Source organism: Chiloscyllium punctatum, chromosome 39 (genome assembly GCF_047496795.1).
Source record: "Chiloscyllium punctatum isolate Juve2018m chromosome 39, sChiPun1.3, whole genome shotgun sequence".
Classification (NCBI taxonomy): domain Eukaryota; kingdom Metazoa; phylum Chordata; class Chondrichthyes; order Orectolobiformes; family Hemiscylliidae; genus Chiloscyllium; species Chiloscyllium punctatum.
Window position 1 is genome coordinate 32,769,338 of NC_092777.1, and position 18,163 is coordinate 32,787,500.

At 41.0% G+C, this 18,163-nt stretch overlaps 1 protein-coding gene across 1 annotated transcript in view; it reads left to right on the forward strand.

Annotated features, from left to right (window-relative positions):
- acsf2 (acyl-CoA synthetase family member 2) overlaps positions 1–18,163 on the forward strand; it is a 177,175-nt gene that overhangs the window by 68,171 nt on the left and 90,841 nt on the right. The window contains exons 7-10 of the mRNA XM_072558419.1: positions 1,784–1,879; positions 4,513–4,661; positions 9,054–9,145; positions 17,347–17,423. Of these exons, the coding sequence (XP_072414520.1) occupies positions 1,784–1,879; positions 4,513–4,661; positions 9,054–9,145; positions 17,347–17,423 (414 nt within the window). The remainder of the gene's footprint in view (positions 1–1,783; positions 1,880–4,512; positions 4,662–9,053; positions 9,146–17,346; positions 17,424–18,163) is intronic.

Consider the following 18,163-nt stretch of genomic DNA (forward strand, 5'->3'; position numbering starts at 1 on the left):
GCAATGCTAGGATTTAACCTCTTCTTTGCAGAGTTCTAGGCCTCTAGATTTCTGACCCAGTAACATAAATACTACACCAGATATTTCCTGTACTTTCTCAGTCCCCAGGCCTTCTTTGACAGCACCTTTCAAATTTGTGACCTCTACTACAGGGGCAGCAGACAGATGGAAACATCGCCACCTACACGTTTCCTTCCAAGCTGCATACCATCCTGCTTTGGAACTATATTGTCATTTTTTCAGTATCACTGGCTCAAACTCCTGCAAGTTTCACCCTAGTAGCACCATGGTTGTACCCTCATCAGATAGGTTGCAGTAATAAAAGGATAATTAGGCATGGGCAACAAATGCTGGCTTCGCCAGCCATGCTCACATCACATCACTAAATAAAAGGAATATGCAGTGAATTGTCAGTTGGAAATTTAGGGTAGAATGAGGGGATCATGTGCCCAGTGGTGAAGTCAGTTTCTCAACATATCTGGGTTACGGGACTGCTAGAGATTAATGGAAAGTCCTAGATTGATCTACTGGGATAAAAGTTACAAAGATGTTATGATCTCTGGAGAAACTAAGAATTTATAGAGAAAAATTTCATCCTTGAGTTAACATTTGAAAGAATAACATATGAGTATTGATGTGTTTGGAGGCAACTTATACTTTAAACTACAGAAATAAGCAGTTCTTATCTACTTATCACACATCACACTTTCCATGGAATTACTGTTCGTATCATAAGCAGTTCAATAGCTTCCAATAGTCTGCTTCATTTTTATATTCCCAACTGGGTAAATTTTTATCCAAGAATTATCACTCAGTGAATGTCACACTTTCGACTTCATCCTCTAGCTTCAAGCTCGGCAAATCTTCCAGCTTCCATTAATTCCTCTCAAATCCAGTTTTCAATCTAAGCATGTGTCCATCCTTATTGAGAGTGGTGAACAATAGAGTCAACATTTTTCAGTGCTTAAGCTGACTGCCTGGTTGACTCCATCTCTTGCTTTCTATTCAGTTGGATAAGGAACACAGAAGACAAAAATGTCACTGTTGTGTGTGATAATTCCAGATATAAAAGCAAGCCTATAACCAGACCCCAAAGCTTCCTCTGCCTCCTTCCATATGCAATAGGAACACATAATATTTATTTCAGAGAAGACTGGAAGTGTATTTATTTCAGACTTTAATATCCCCAAGCACAAAGGTCACATTATGAATTCTTGGCTGAGAGTCCAGAAATGGAAAGCATTGCTTAATTGATATCGTTTCCGTGATCTGTTTCTTAACTGTTGAGTGTTTATTTACGCAAGATAAAGAGGTGTCAAGTGCTTACACTTAGAGCAACGCAAAGGCCTGGTTGATTGGCTCTTTTATAGGACTCCAGTAAAAGCAGATTTTAAAGAAGGGTATGAATGAATGATTTTTTTTAAAAAACTGTTTTATATACCCAAAATGGTTACTATATGATCCATTAATTCTGTACAGAGTTTGTTCTGGGTGAATGGGCATTGAAGTGCTGTAGGTTGGTATGGATGATCTGAGGAGATCCAAGGCCCATACCTAAACGTTCCCTCAACCACAGTATTGTTCATGAGACTTCTGAATGGTTTTGAACCATGGCTTGTTGAAAAAACTGGAAACACTGGAAAACAATGCAATTTAACTAGAAGTTCAGCACTAAAGGTGTGTTCCAGAACATAGAGGACAAGAGGTCCATTAATGGTAGTAACAGCTCTGCATAAATAAATGTTCTGATATACATTTTACCAAGCACATGTGTTTTCTGTAGGGCACAACCGGAAATCCCAAAGGAGTTACCCTTTCCCATCATAACATTGTCAACAATGCTCGTTTCATAGGATACAGGATGGGCTACGATTGGCGGGTGAGTTTATTGATCCTGATTGTATTAAATTTTCTTCATTGATGATACCAAATTTACAAAGTCTTTTATTTACCTCTCTGGCATCACACTTGTGATCTGATTTTAAACATAATCACATCACACTTCCTGCTTCCAAATTTTATTTTTATGTCATAAAACCTCAAATTTGTTAAGTTCCTCAAGTAGGAGGTATACCAAGTTGTGGTTGGGGGTGGAAGTTGATAACATGTTGAGAAGTAGATTAAGGCAATCACCTGGGGCTGAGTTGGACCGGTTTAAGGAGCTAGTGTAGGATTATTTTTGATTGATTCTCTGGAAAGCAGGCCAGTTATTTCCCAGCTGTACTAACCTTTAACTGAGCAATCTGCTTGGTCATTTCAGGGGTCAATTATGAGACAACATCTTTAGTATGGACTGGGATCACTTATAAACCCAGGACTTCTTTTTATGGACAACTTGATATCTTCATGCTCAATTTTATGATCTCACCTTCTTAATTTCCAGATTGCTTTGAAATTCTCAAATTGCCATGATGGGAGTTGAGCATAGCCTATCTAAATTATTAATCTCCGGATTATTAATGTCCTAATTCAACCGTTACAATTTACATTTTTCAAATTTGCCACAGGGTTAATTTGCTTATGCAATTCTTGTGAGACTTGAGTTTGTTATTGATTGGTCTGCTAAATTGTACCTTTGACTGATATGTTGGATGTGATTGACCTGATAATCACATCCTTAACTCTATAGTGATATCCTCTCAAGCCTCTTGTGGCACAGCAGTAGCATCTCAACCTCTGAGCTAAGTGTTCTACGTTCGAGCTCTAGAAGTGTAGAGTAACATTGCTGAACAGATTTGGTGTCCTTCTCTCCTGGCCTTAGCATCAAGTAATTCCTTATCTTGATGGTTTCAATCATATGTTGTTCTCCAGCAGTATTTTAGACAAGGTGTTGACCCTTTTATATCAATGAATCTCACCCTTTCGATAAGTTCTGTCACCACATATCTTCAGGACTAGAAATGTCATGTTGAATTTCATTCTGGTTTCACCCAATTTGATGTGTTCAATTTAATTTTGTTACTTCAGTTTTTTTAAAAGTCAGGGTTATCTACCCTTCTGAGGTTGCTGATGGACTCTGGTGTGATATTCTTTTCTCACATTCTCTTTGTGTTTCTGACAGTGCACATACTTAATGCAACAACAAAAACTTTTCCAAAAGGTAAAATAGATCAAGGGTAACTATAAAATTTAAAAATATTAGGATAACTAAGGCCAGGCAGACAATGGTTTTCCCTGCACAGGTGGAAGTTGTATATGGGCTTTCTGTAGAATTCCTTTGGAGCAGACACCAAAGAAATTGCTCAGGAAATTGAATTTTCCACTAGGCTATTCCTGTATGCTGAAACTCTCCAGAAGTCTCAATTTAAATCAGATACTTCAGAGGGCTCCAATGAAATTAAGTAAAATATATACTCAGGGAAAGTTAGACTGTTAAATACACATCTAACTATACTTTCCCCAGACCACTTACATCCCCAAGCCCCTGAGCTGACGGCTAATTCCCCATCCCTTCCCACGTGTCTTGTCCCCTTGTCTTGCTCCAGACCCTCCCACCTTCCCCTCCCCCACTACTGGAGCAGACCCGACCTGACCCATCCCCCATAACAGACCTGACCCATCTCCCCACTGCCCGCCTCTGGACTCAACCACTGCATCCCTGACAGAACCCAACCACTGACAGAACCAAAACCCCACCAGAAACAATTGCTCCCTCCCACTCTGACTCTCTGTAAACACTGCATCACTAAATTGGCCTCCTTGCTAACTTACATTCTATCCACTTGTTACCCTATCCCCTTCCTAAGTGGCATCCAATCCTCTCTCCAGCTGCCATAGTATTCAGTTGGCACCTTATCCACCTAACATCCTGTTCACCTGATGCCCTACCCATCTGGCTTCCTACTTCGCCACCCAATCCAACTGGCACCCTAGCAGCTACCCAACTGACACCCTATCCCCTATCCATCTGGCACCAACTACCCTACCACCATTCTAATGCCACACTTCTCTTGTGTACTTGTCAAAGTAGCTGTCAGGACCTTTACATTTAAGAATGTAGCGGACTGCAATGAAGAATTGGCATGGTTTGCCTTCCCCGCACAGTTCTGTACCGTATGGGAATTGTCAGTCTGGAATTATGGCTCTGCATTTCTGAGCGAGCCATGGTCAGAATCTCCATTCTGAAATGCAGAACTTCCCTCTTTTGTAAAAAAAGGAAGGCCAGAGTGGCAAACTGTATGAGATTATCCTTGGAAAATCTGGCCGTATGCTCTACATGGGTCAATGGATCCCATGGTATTTCTACAGGGGTCTGCTATTGGTTTATGCCTGTTACAGAATAGACCATCACTTTCCGCAATACCACCTTAAAGGTTTACAAGCACGATGTGCCTTCAAGTGGAAGGCCATGCACTGTGTGAGCTGCAAGATCAGTCACTTGGATAAAATATCATTGGTTTTCAGTTAACAAGGTACCTTTACCCCAAAGAGAGTCATAAGAGTACAGAGAAGATGAAAACTTTGGCAAAAAGCTAAGAAATTAACTTATTTTTCCCTGTCTCTTACTTTTAGAATGCCCGGATCAATTCTCCAGTGCCACTCTTTCACTGCTTTGGCTGTGTAGGAGCTACTATGAACATGATCGTTTATGGCTGCTTGGTGGTATTTAGCGCTCCACATTTTGATGGACGGGCCTGTCTTGAGGCAGTCCAGCGAGAAAGGTATGACTGCAGTTTCTGTCTAACTGAAAAGTAAAAGTATAGAAACAACTTCTGTAATTGGGCACCTAGGGCATTATTGGACACGATTCAATAAACATTACAACAAGGTGGGACCTAGTTGTTGAAATAATGATGATGTTGTACTCTGGTGTCAATAACATAAACATGGATCTCCCACTAAGCCATTACCTCACTTACACAGAATGAAAGCAAGGTTGACATGGGAAAATGAAAACAAAATGCTTCACTCATCATGCTACTTGCTGATGGACCAGTATAAAAGGAGTTTTACTACTTTATATGGCCCTGTGATATATGTGGAGTGTTTGATAATCACAGTGTAGAGTTAAGCATTACTGTGCTGGTGATATCATACAGCCATCAAAAAACTTGAAAAGGTGCAGTTCAAACTTTCAGTTTACAGCTTAAAGAATGACAATATCTCTTCAAAGCTTTTACATTAATAACCAGACTGTTGACTAAAGTTTGTTGGCAACTTAAACATGAAACAACAGAACAGAACACTTCCTTCTTATTTTCACTGCAATTATAGAACCTATTTCACAGGTATACTTTACACTGTCCTTTCCTTTGTCATTCAGACTTCCTGGACCCAATACAAGGCAATTCCTAATTCTTAATAGTTTACTTCATTGTCTTCCCTTACTAACCCAAGAGCTATCTTTCATAGCTTTCCTTCATGATTCACCTTTTTTAAACTTCACTCATGGAATGTTGGCATCGCTGGCTGGTCAGCTTTTATTGCCCTTCCCTAGTTGCCCTTGAAATGGTGTGGTGAGTTGACTTCGAGAACGGCTGCCGTCTGTGTGCCATTTGGGAGGGAGTTCCAGGATTTTGACTCAGCAACACTGAAAGAACAGCAATATATCTCCAAGTCGGCATGGTAAGTAACTTGGAGGGGATCTTGCAGGCAGACATGTTCCCATCTATTTGCTACCCTTGTCCTTCTAGATGGTAGTTTGGGTTTGAGAGTTGCTAGCTAAGAAGCTTTAAGGAATATCTGCAGTGCATCTTGTGAATAGTACACAATGCTGCATGTGGGAGTAGATGTTTGTGAATGTGATTCCAGTCAAACACAAAATAAACAAATCTTCAAGTCTTTTTGAAAAGGTCAAATTCTTGAGGATTTTAAATCTGAATATTACTTTCCACCACAATCCAATGCAGTGAAATTTAGAGAGTTTTAGCTTCAATCTGCCCCCTCTCTTTCAGATCCTGACAGACTCTCTCTGTTTCTGTGAGTTTTAGTGATATCCGAAAACCTTTCTCTCTCAAAGTCTATCTCTAAATCCATGTGAATCATGTGGTCCTTTTATCTAGGTAGAAATGCTGAATTCTTCAAAGCCAATCAGCCTTTACTTTGGAAGTAAATGAATGGTTTAAAGTATAATTATTTATAACCTGACAATCTCAACATCTTCCTGGGACTTTGGAAACTAGGAGTCTAAGGACTGTAAATACAGCTGTCTTTGAGTCCAAGTGCAAAACTCTTGTAGCCTTTTTATAGTAAAACATATTGGGCCTTGGTTTAATCTTTAACAGCCACATCAACCACACCTGTTGTTAGGCTGATTTTATAACAGGTCATATGATCCTCTTCATTTTATGCTATATTAAACAAAAGATACCGTCTCCAAACAAAGCAATCATATTTCTAATATGGTATTTAATCCATGCTGTACCTATCCTGAGAATGATCTATGGGACAGCATAGAGGAAGTTTTACACTAGATCTAACTTGGGTGTATTTGCATTAGGAGTGTTTGATAGAGTGTGCATTACTCTGTATCTACCCTCATTCTCTGCCTGCACTAAGCATGTTTGATTCTAATGCTGGTTCCTGAAGTGGCAAGTATTCCATTCCATAGCACTAATACGTGACAGCAAAGTAACCCAAATAGGTGGAAAACTTTAATTGCAGAGTATATAGGTTATGGGCAGTTCAATACAGAACAATTGGGAATGACACAAGCAAATAATAAAAAAGGTTGTGATAAATCAAAGATTTTGCCAGAAAAGTGGGGGGGGGGGGGCTGGGGGAGTGGAGGTTGGAGATGGAGATGTAGATGTAGTTGTCAAGGGCAGAAGAGTCAATAGTGTGTGTTTTTAAGGACAGGGTGATGATGGCAGAATGGAAAGGGACGGGAACAGTTTCTGAGGGTTGTGAACCATTGTAATATCAAAGAAAATAAGGACCAGGAGGGTAGGTGAAGTAGTCAGTAAATTATTGAGAATATGGTTCGGAGAACATAAGGTGGGTCTTATGGACTAGATGAGGTTGGAGACTACATGAAGGAGTTTGGAGATTAATTAGAGAAAGATACCAGTACAGGGCTAGGTAAGGGCTGGGTTGGTAGAACTTGGCTCAGTTAGCAGGAGGATGTGAGGGTTAATTATTTATCAGTTGGGGGTTAACAATATCCAGATGGTCAGCATTCAGTATATGAGGAGGATGAAAGTGTGGCTGTTGGAATGAGGTGTCTGATTTACGATGTGTGACCTGTGAATAAAAGTATATGTATGGATATTTTTTGAACTAATCTGTTCTGATATGTTATGACACAGCTACACAATAGGTGGGACTTGAACCAGGACCACATGTCCTAAATCCTAAACCACAAGTGTTGCACTTTTATGTGAGCATAAAGCTTATGTTGTATTTCACACTCATTGTGAGGAACAGTGGGGGAGACAATAGAAACAGCAGAACACATGCCCTCCATTTAGAAACAAGTTATCAGCTCCTCGCAGTTTTTGGATGTTACGGAAGGAGGGGTTTAAGATGATCGTCTGTGGTGGTGAAAAGAACTCAAGAGTTAATGATGCTCTCCAGGATGATCCCAGAGCAGTGAATATTTTTTAAGTAGGGCAGAAAATTTTACTGGGTGTAGTTCAGTTCAGTTCAGTTCAATCAATATGTGGATGGTGTAAGATACAATGAACTAGTCCTTGTGTGAGACCAAGAGAGTAGGCAGACAATGGCAGATAACAAAATGGGAGTTTAAAAGAAGGGGAAGAAGAGAAGGACAGTGAGCTGAGGAGAGAGAACATGAAGAATTGTGATGGAGGTTGGAGTCACCGTGGGTGTGGAAACATTTGGTGCTGAGACAAAATTAAGAACAAAAGGAGTGAAATTATATTAGTGAGACCCATGGCATGGTACTTCAATTGGCAGTTCAAAATAAGGATCCTTGGCAACAGATGCAGAACAGTGTGTTGGCCTGATTATAATTGATAAATGAGGAAGAGTTGGACATTTGGCCCCTCCTAACTGTCCTACATTCAATAACCTCATGGCTGAACTTTATCAGCACCACTTTCTAGTCCTGTCACCTTATTCTTTGATATCCTTAGGTCAAAGTGATTTTTTTAAAAATTCAGTTTAGAATATATTTTGTGACTGATTTTCCAGTTTTCTTGAGTATAGAATTCTGAAGATTCACAGCACTCTGAAAGAAGGAATTTCTCTTATCTTTCTGTCTGAAACAATTGATTTCCCTGCTTTGAGATTGATGAGTATGAGAGAGAAGAAGGTGCTAAGGCTCACACTGCCACTGCATGGCTCTGAGTAGGTTGGGGTTCAAGTTGTAGGCTACTGGGAACATTTCATTAAGTGGGCAGAGTGGAATTGTCATCACCCCTCAGCCGGATTTTTGTGATGCTATCGTTAAAATCTTTTGCAAGTGTAAGACCTTCAAAGGCCTTGTCCACTGGCAAATAAACACTCTGAAGGGTGTGCAGGGTGAATTGGTGATTGACAGACATTGTTAAATGGGACAGATTTTGGTGGGCGGAGACCTTTAAGAAGGAAGACGTGCAATTAACCCCTAGCTGGATGAGAAGGGCAGTTGGGGTTACTGCTCATCAGGGTGGCAGTGAATGAATGCTTCAATGGGCTCCTGTTGGGGCTGCTTACCTCTTCCTCAAACTTAACATTTCCCTGCTCAATTGAGTCACAGGTCTAATGTGTTTGGAGTGGATTTTGAAGGGGTGAGATCCTTAGTTTATACCTTCTATCAGTTGAATAGCCATATCTGCCAAATGTAGGGCTATCTATTAGGTAACAATTAGTTGTCCAAGCTATCACTGAAAAATGCCCTGACAAGACCCAGAGACTGAGGAGAGGAGATTCCATTGGGTAAGAATAAGTGAGAATTACAGGGTAGGATGGATAATTTGAAGCTGAAAAAAGTAAAGAAACTGGGTTCAGTGAGACACTGAGCAGAATTACATTGTAAAATTATAGAGACCAGAAAGGGAAAAGAAAGAGAGATTGGCATTCGACAAGGCTCAGCTGAAGAGAAATAGAAACATAATAAAAATTGAATTATGCATGTTTTGACATTCTGTGTGCTCTGCTGTATTGTCTAGGTGTACGGTTATTTACGGGACACCAACAATGTACCTTGACATGCTGAACCAGAAGGACTTCTCTACTATTGACTTGTCAACACTTGAAGCAGGTAAGACATTAGCCACTGCATTTGAAAAGGAAAATATTTGCCTTTGTCTTTTCAGGAACATAATGGCACATTTTTGGGTAGTCATTGGATGGTCATTGAATCAGAGAGTCATAAAGACATACAGTGTGGAAACAGGGAGGAGTCAAGAGTAGAGTACTGGAAAAGCACAGCAGGTCAGGCAGCATCTGAAGAGCAGGAGAATCGACATTTCGGGATTAACCCTTCATTGGGAATGGAAACAGACCCTTCGGTCCAACTTGTCCTTGCCAACCTGGTTTCCCAAACTTACCCTGTGTTTGACCCATATTCCTTGAAACCTTTCCTATTCATATACCTACTCAGATGTCTTTTAAATGTTGCAACTGTACCTGCATGTATCACTCATCCAGTAGTTCATTTCATATAAACACAACCCTCTGTATGAAAAGGTTACCCCTCAGGTTCCTTTTAAATTTTTCCCCTCTCACCTTGAACCCATGTCCCCTAGTTTTAAATTCCCCTACCCTAGGGAAAAGATCTTTGCTATTCACCTTATCTATGTCCCTCATGATTTTATAACCTCTATAAGGTCACCCCTCAACCTCCTATGTTCCAGGGAAAAACATTCCTGTCTCTATTTATAACTCAAACCCATTTGTACTGGTAACATTCTTCTAAATCTTTTTGCACCCTTTTCAATTTAATAATATCCTTCCTATATCAGGGTGACTAGAACGTACATAGTAATCCAAAAGTGGCCTCACTGATGTCTTGAGGTAAAAACAATGACTGCAGATGCTGGAAAGCAAATACTGGATTAGTGGTGCTGGAAGAGCACAGCAGTTATGTCTTGTACAATCGCAACATGATGTCCCAACTCTTTTACTCAGTGCTCTGACTAATGAAGACAAACGTGCCAAACACCATCTTCACCACCCTATCTACCTGTGACACCATTTTCAAGGAGCTATGTACCTGAACCCTAAGTATCTCTGTTTGACAACACTCCCCAGGTCCTACCATTAACTCATTGGGTAGTCTGCTTTAGGATTTTTGACTAAATCCTTTGAGTGGGATGAAGAGCTGTGGAGTACAATTTTTTAATTCAGTTCAAACTGACAGGATGGTAGACTCTGCATGTTGGCTGTAAGGATTAAATGTGAAATGGGTTGTGCAATCTCAACCAGTTCCATTAAGCAGTAGATTACGGGGATTCAAGGTGGCAATTATCTAACAGGTCTACCTTGCTGAGCTCTGCGCCACATCAGGCAAAGTAATGCTTTTACCCTCCTCTGACTAGCTGTTTTGGTAAAAATTGGTAGTTTTAGGTTCCTGGAATCTTTATATATTCTTTTTAAGTGATTAGGGAAGATGACAAAAGGTAAAGGACCGTGTAGATTGCAACAAGCACGGCACTCCCCTGCAGCAATGATACACCCGTGGCTGCATTGTCGACCTCCGTGGAAACCTCTTTGGACTTACCTGCTCAGCAGAGTCTGGCTTCGGAGTTTGTCAAACTCCGAGAAAAGATTGAGTCAGCGAAGGAAGAGACGTGGGCCAGGCTGGAACTGATGTTGGCAATGCTTCAAAAGCATGAGCAGGACATGCAGTGTCTCGGGCAGCATGTGGAGGAGGTTGAGCAATGGACTGTGGCATCGGAGACCGCAACTGAATCCTCGATGGGACGGATCCAGGCTCTGGAGAAGCAGTTGCTGTCTTTAGTGGAGCAGGTCAACAACCTCGAAAATCAAGGTCGGAGGAAGAATATCCATGTTATTGGGATGCCAGAGCAAGATGAAGGAGATCAGCCAGTCAGCTTTTTTGAGCAATGGCTGCCACAGTTCAGGCCCTGACTTACAAGGGATCAAAGATTATGTTTTTTCAGGACTTTTCTGTGGCTGTGATCCGTTAAGAGGAAGACCTTTGAAGTAAAGAAGAGGCTGAGGGAATTGGATACTCTGTACTCTGTAAGGTACCCAGCAGTATTATGTTTCAGCCATGAAGGGTCCGTGCATGTCTTTGATTCGTCAGAACAGGCAAAGGACTTTTTGGACACTTTAAAATGGACTGGCCGATTCAAGCAATATGGACAATTATGGTTTTTCTTTTTCTTTTGTTTGCTTCATTTGTCTGGTTTTGTCCCTTTAATATGTTTCTTTTTCTCTTCCCTTCTCACTTTTTTGAGGTTTGGGAAGCGTTGTTGGGATTTTTTTTGGTTTGACCTTTGCCAGTAATAATGGGGGTCGTGGGATAAGTAAAATGCTCACTTCTAATTTCTTTGTTTGAAAGATTTATGTATTCTTTACTTTTTGTTTGCCTGGGTTTGGGGTGTGGCTTCAGCTAGAAGGAGTCATGGAGGTGTTTGAGGATAGTGTGAGTGCCTCCCATGGGCAAGGGGCAGAGGATCCTATTAGCTATTTTTTGTATTGGTTTATTGTTGGTGTACTTTTTAGAAGTTTTGTTTTGGTAGTTTCTGTAGTCGTGTTTTTTAGAATGTATGAGTCTTTTATGGTTTCCATTCGGCGTGTCGAGAGTGGGGCTCTTCCTTTGGGGGGGGTTCATGGGCTGTTTCAGATGGCTTTGGCTAGTTGCTCTTTTAAATGGTGAATCTGGAATATTAAGAGGAATCACTCACCAATTAAGAGAAAGAAAGTACTTTTGAGTCTTAGAAAGGAGAGGGTTGATGTTGCTCTGTTGCAAGAAACTCACCTTGATGACAAGGAGCATCTAAAGTTGCAGTAGGGGGATTTCAGCTGGGTGTAATTTTCATCTTTTAATTCTAAAAGCAGGGGAATGGCTAGACTAGTTCAGAAGAATCTTCCATTTCAACTGTTAGATCAAACTAAGAATGAATATAGGTGGTTTGTGACTATCAAAGCTTTAATACATGGTGAGGAGTATGGTATTCTGAATGTTTACTGCCCACTGGCACACCCTCTTAAATTCTTAACAGATGCGCTTTCCAGGTTGGTGGCCCTTAGGGTGCACCAATGATTATAGGGAGAGTCTTCAATCGTCTCATGGATCCACAGTGGACAGGATGCCTAGTAGTCTCCCAGGCACCTCCCCGCAATCTAAACAACTAGCGGACTTATGTGGGGAGTTGGGATTGGTGGATGTATGGACATACCTTCACCCAGGGGGTAGATACTTTACCTTTTTCTCAAATCCGCACAAGTGTTACACAAGGATAGTTCTGTTTCTTGCTCCATCGTTTTTTTTTGGATTCGGTGCTGTCCTGTAAAATTGGGAATATAGCCATTTCTGATCACACGGCTGTGTACTTGGACGTTAAGTCCAAGGGTAATGGGGTAGGTTCGTGGCATTGGCGCATGGACCCTTTTTTCCTGAAGGACAGTAAGATAATCGAGTACTTTTTGTGGGAGTTTAAATATTATTAGATTAGATTACTTACAGTGTGGAAACAGGCCCTTCGGCCCAACAAGTCCACACCGACCAGCCGAAGCGCACCCACCCAGACCCAATCCCCTACATTTACCCCTTCACCTAACACTATGGGCAATTTAGCATGGCCAATTCACCTCCCCTGCACATTTTTGGACTGTGAGAGGAAACCCATGTAGACATGGGGAGAATATGCAAGCTCCACACAGTCAGTCGCCTGAGGTGGGAGTTGAACCCAAGTCTCTAGCGCTGCGAGGCAGCAGTGCTAACCACTGTGCCACCGTGCCACCCACAAATTTGGGTATGGTAACCCGTCAGTGCTCGTGGATACTGCCAAGGCCTTTGCAAGGAGTATAATTATTTCTTATTCAGCAAGTCAGAAATGACAGAGGAGAGAGCAGCAACGTATACTTGAGGCCTGGTTAAAGGCAGCGGAGACTTTACTTTGACAGGCCATCTGTGATTAAGTTATAGCAGATCACAATTGTTTGGGCTGCTCTGAGCTCCGCGCTTACTCGGAGAGAGATCTCTTTTGCGAAACAAAGGCTATTTGAGTATGGTGATAAGCCAGGTAAAGACCTGGATATCTGGCTAGGAAGAAGAGGCCCCCCCCACAATCTATTAGAGGGGGTACTGGTGATTTCAAAATGATCAATGTGGCGTTTAGGAAATTTTACTCCAAGCTGTATCGGTCAGAGGGCTGTGAGGACAGGATGGTGAAGGTGAATTCCTTCTTTAAGAACCTGGACCTTCCAGGTGTGACTCCAGAGCAGGCGTCCTTTTTGAATGCTCCCTTGACAGTGCAAGAGATACAAGAGGAAGCAAGGCAGCTCCAAAGTGGTAAGGCATCCGGCCTGGATGGCTTTCCGAGTGAGTTTTATAAGGAATTTATGAATGTGTTGGCTGGGCCAATGCTGGACACTTACAATTATTCGTACAGTCAAGACTGCCTCCTGCCCTGTTTGAGAGAAGCTAATATTTCTCTCATTTTCAAGAGAGGGAAAGCCCTGGAGGACAGTGCTTCATATCGACCCATCCTGCTGCTAAACTCAGATTTAAACATTCTGTCTAAGACACTATCGCTGAGGTTGGAGACGGTGTTGCCCTTTATTGTAAAGGAGGACCAGACAGGTTTTATTAAGGGCCGTAGGTCGTCTAATAACATTAGAAGAGTACTGAAAGTGGTCCAGGTGTGCCAGCAGAGATTGATTCTGGGCTTGGTGGTCTCCCTAAATGTGGAGAAGGTACTTGACTGAATGGAATTGGCATACCTTTTTTACGTTTTGGAGCGGTTTGGCCTTGGTGGGGTCTTTGCCAGATGGGAGAAAGTGCTTAATAGCATTCTATGGCAGCAGTCCTTACTAATGGCATAAGGTCTGATAATTTCAGTATTGGTAGAGGCAGCCAGCAAGGCTGTCCCCTCTCACTGCTGTTGTCTACGTTGGTGATTCCTGAATATAATTGCCCTGGAGGTGGGATCAGTGGGCAGAAAATCACCCTTTTTGCAGTTGATGTTCTGCTTTTCCTATCAAACCCAACAATGTCTGTGCCTAATTTGTCAATGTGTCAATTTATTCGGCTCTTTCTCGGGGTATAAGATTAATTTTATGAGGTCGGACGCCATGCCTGTGTGGGGTCTGGACAAGTACCCAATCTTGAAGGTGAAATCCGATTCCCTGTTAGGTGGTCACAGAGAGGTTTTCTGTGCTTTGGCATATTTATTACTCCCGCCTTTGACCAATTTGCAAGGCTAATTTTGTGCGCTTGCTTAATAAGATAAGGCTGGACCTTCAGCGTTGGGAGGCTCTTCCAATATCTTGGTTGGGTCGAATAGCTCTTGTTAAAATAAATGTTCTTCTCCACTTATTATATCCCATGTGAATGCTCCCCCTGATGTTGCCTGGGCAAGTGTTGCAGAAACTTAATGGTTGGCTTGGTTCTTTTATTTGACATTGCAGGTGGCCTCTCATTAAGCTTGCCAAATTACAGCTTCCCCAGGGAATGGTTAGGGGGAGGGAGGGGAGGTTTGGGGTGGTGGTGGTGGATGGGTCGACTTTCCAGATTCTAAGAGATATCAAATAAGCTCCTTATTATCCTTTGTGAACAATTGGGCTTGTCAGGATCCAAGGTCAATATGGCTGGGTATTGAGGCTTGCAGGGCAAGATGTCCCCTTATTAATTTTTTTTAATTAATAAGATGAGGACAGTCACGGAGTATTTTCGGTACCCGATTATCATTAACACAGTTAAAGTATGGAGAATGATATGAGAAATTGAGGGCAGTTTATATAAAACCACCTTTTTCACCTCCATAGTAGGAATGGCAGGATTTTGGCCAGGGTTGATGGATTCTGGGTTTAGGTTATGGGCATCCAGAGGAGTGTCTGTCTGGGAAATTTCCTTGAGGGGGAGGTCATGATGCCCTTTGATCAGTTGAGCCACAAATTTGAATTGTCCAGCAGGGACCTCTTGCATTATTTTCAGATCAGGGACTTTATCCAGAAAAAGACCACACTATTGGTTGATCCTTATAGGTCTGAGGTAGAGAGGAGAGTGCTTCAAACTACAGGTACTCTCTCAATTAGCACCCTCTACCATTTACTGGGAGGTGCTGCCTCGAAAGATACTGAACGGCTCTGAAGGGTCTGGGCACAAGAATTGAGTTTGGAGATCTCATCAGAGGTATGGGAGGAAATTTGGGAGAATGTGAGAAGGATCTCGATTTGTAATAGAACACAGGCTATGTAGCTGAAGGTTCTTCACAGGCTCTATTTGACCCCAAAGCACCTTGCAAAATTTAAAAAGTGAGCATCTCCAATCTGTCCCAAGTGCAAAATAGGTATTGACACTCTTACCCATTGTTTGTGGTTATGCCACAAGCTTTTCTAGTACTTTTCTAGTACTATAGCAAGTGTTTTGGAGGGGGCTCTGGGAACAGAAATCAAAGTAGATCGGTATCTCTTCTCTTGGACCTGTTGAATCTGCCTTCATTAGATGAGCATGGGAAAAAGCTGTTTAATATTCTTAAATATTGCACAAGAAAGAACATTCTGATGAGTCGGATCTTGGAAAGTCCTCTGGGCATATCGGGAATGTGTTCCCCTAGACTTCCTTACAAGTATCTTGCACCAGAAAACTGAATTTTTTAATAAGATGTGGCGGCATTTTCTTAACTATATAGAAGCAGACTTGTCAGGTGTATTAACTAGGGCCTTTGTTTAGCCACAAGGCCTGGGTCTGATGGGCTGGGTGCCCTGAGAGGAAGAATCCCGAATAAATATGGGTATGCTAACTGATGCTCCCGATGATGGGGAGCTTTGATGGGGTTGTGCAGAGTGGTGTAACTTATTTTATTTTAATTTATTTTATTTTGTTTAATTATTTATTGAATTGTAGTATGGGTAGCTTTTTAAAATTTTCTTTGTAGAGTAGTAGATAGTTTATTGTTTATGTTGTTATACTCTCAGATTGTTTTATTTTGTAATTTTATAATTTTGTAAAGAATAAAAGTCTTTCACTATAAAAGAAAAGCAGCAGACCACAATATCCCCCAAGGCAACCAAGTGGCTATTGACAGAAATGGAAAATATCATGGAGTAAAAGGGAAAGCTTTCTGATGCGGCCAAAGTATCCAGTTGTATTGAGCAGGAGAAGTCTCTTCAGTTAACCATTGACACCCAGTTGTAGTGAGTTCTAGATGAATTCAAAATGGTGGGGGTTGCTAAGGAAATTGGAATAGGTTTTCATTGATAACTATGAAGGTTACTCTTGTCTAACTGGTCTGAGAATGCTAACAGCATCTCATTGCACAGATTCTGCTTCAAGTATGTGTCCAATGTTTTACATAATCAGGAGCTGTTTCTGATTGTACTATGTGTGTTTGACAAGCACAATATCAGGCACTCTTCATTTCAAATAATCTCAAATAAACACATCAACTGTTTATTCTCTGTTTATTTCAACTAATTTACAAATTTTTCATTTAAAGAAGTGAGTTGCTGTGTAGCATTATGAGGGAACTAGAAAAACATGCACGAAGATACAGCCAAAAATACAGGGCAATATGATGAGAGCAATTATTGAAAAAGTGTGAAGAAGCTGGATTAACATCAGTAGTGTTGTAACACAGGATGTTAGAGGGTACTGACTGATAGTTTGAGACAGCTGTATTGTGATCTATGAGGAGAATAATGATAGGCTAGTGAAATGACGAGTAATACTGGGAAGTTTATTATGGAGCAGTATGAAGCGATACATTTTGAGAACAAGAATGAGGTGAGCTAATATGAAATAAAGGCTTCAGTTCTAAACGGGTAAGCAACAAAGCAATCTCGACATTTCATACCATGACTCCACTTGGGGTAGTTACCCATAAGTTGGAAACTCCTGCCCCAGAGACCTGAATCTTCAGTTTTATTTTCAGTTTGGATCTGACCCTGAAAGTACAAGCCCTGAAAACAGGATTAGTGCATCCAACACATCATTGGACAAATCATTTGTTCTGCTAATAGCCAGAACATGCTTCTACCACTGGCCTTGCAAACCATGAATTTCATAACAATCTTTACCATGTTTGAAGATTTATGGATAGTGAATTTTATTACAACTGATTAGCAGAACAGAAAGGTAAATTTTCTTGTTATGTTTCTGAAATTCCAAGTTTGATTCAGGATTTAGTATCTCTTCAAATCTGAGCTTTGCTATAATAAGATGAGCTTTGCAGAGGTGATAATGAATGAGGACTGACGTTTCCTTGTTTGTTTCGATCTACTTTAGCCTCATCTTGCTGTTCACCTATTTTCCTGTTCCCTCAACAGCAGTCGTTGCTGGTGCTTCATGTCCTGTTGAAGTGGCCAGGAAAATCCAAAGTGAAATGAACATCACTGAATTTGTTGTGAGTACCTTTCAAATTATGTTCCCATCTATTTTCTACAAAAGTTGGTTAGTGATGTAGTTTGTTTAATTTAGGTGGACATCATAGGTTGATTGATTCCCATTTCTCACCCAAACTTCTGAACTGTGCATGGGGTTTCCCATAATGTACATTTCAGAAATGCTGCTGATTGTTTTCTGGTGATAGTAATTATGATATTTTTCCATTACCTCAGAGAATTGTCAATTGCTTAAATGTAACTTTGAACATTGGGTTTGCTGGATGAAAAAAGACCAAGCTCCATCTACTAACCTGGTAATTACACAATTCAATGATAATAGGGATCTTGAGTTATCAAAACAATTGGTCTTCAACAGATCCAAATATTAGATGGGCAAAATCTCATTGATGAAGAGTCTGGGAAGCATAGATACAAAGTCAGTGCTCTTCCCAATCTCACTAAACTCACTCCATGTCATGTCTCAAATGTCTGATGTACTGTATCCCAAAATATTCTCTGGAAAGAATTGGTCTAATTTGAATGCATCAATCCTGACTGCTTCTGAGGATTTATATGTTGAGTTGAGAAGTTTGGCATCTTGATCATTCTTTGTTTAAAGATTTGGAAGAGCCGATCAAGCTGGTTTTGCCTTAATTATTCATGTTAAAGTGTGATATTTGTGTAAATAATGAGCTTTCAGTTGAAATCGCTTGCCTTGAATATTGAAGGAAATTGGAAGCTCATGAGTAGCAACACCTGT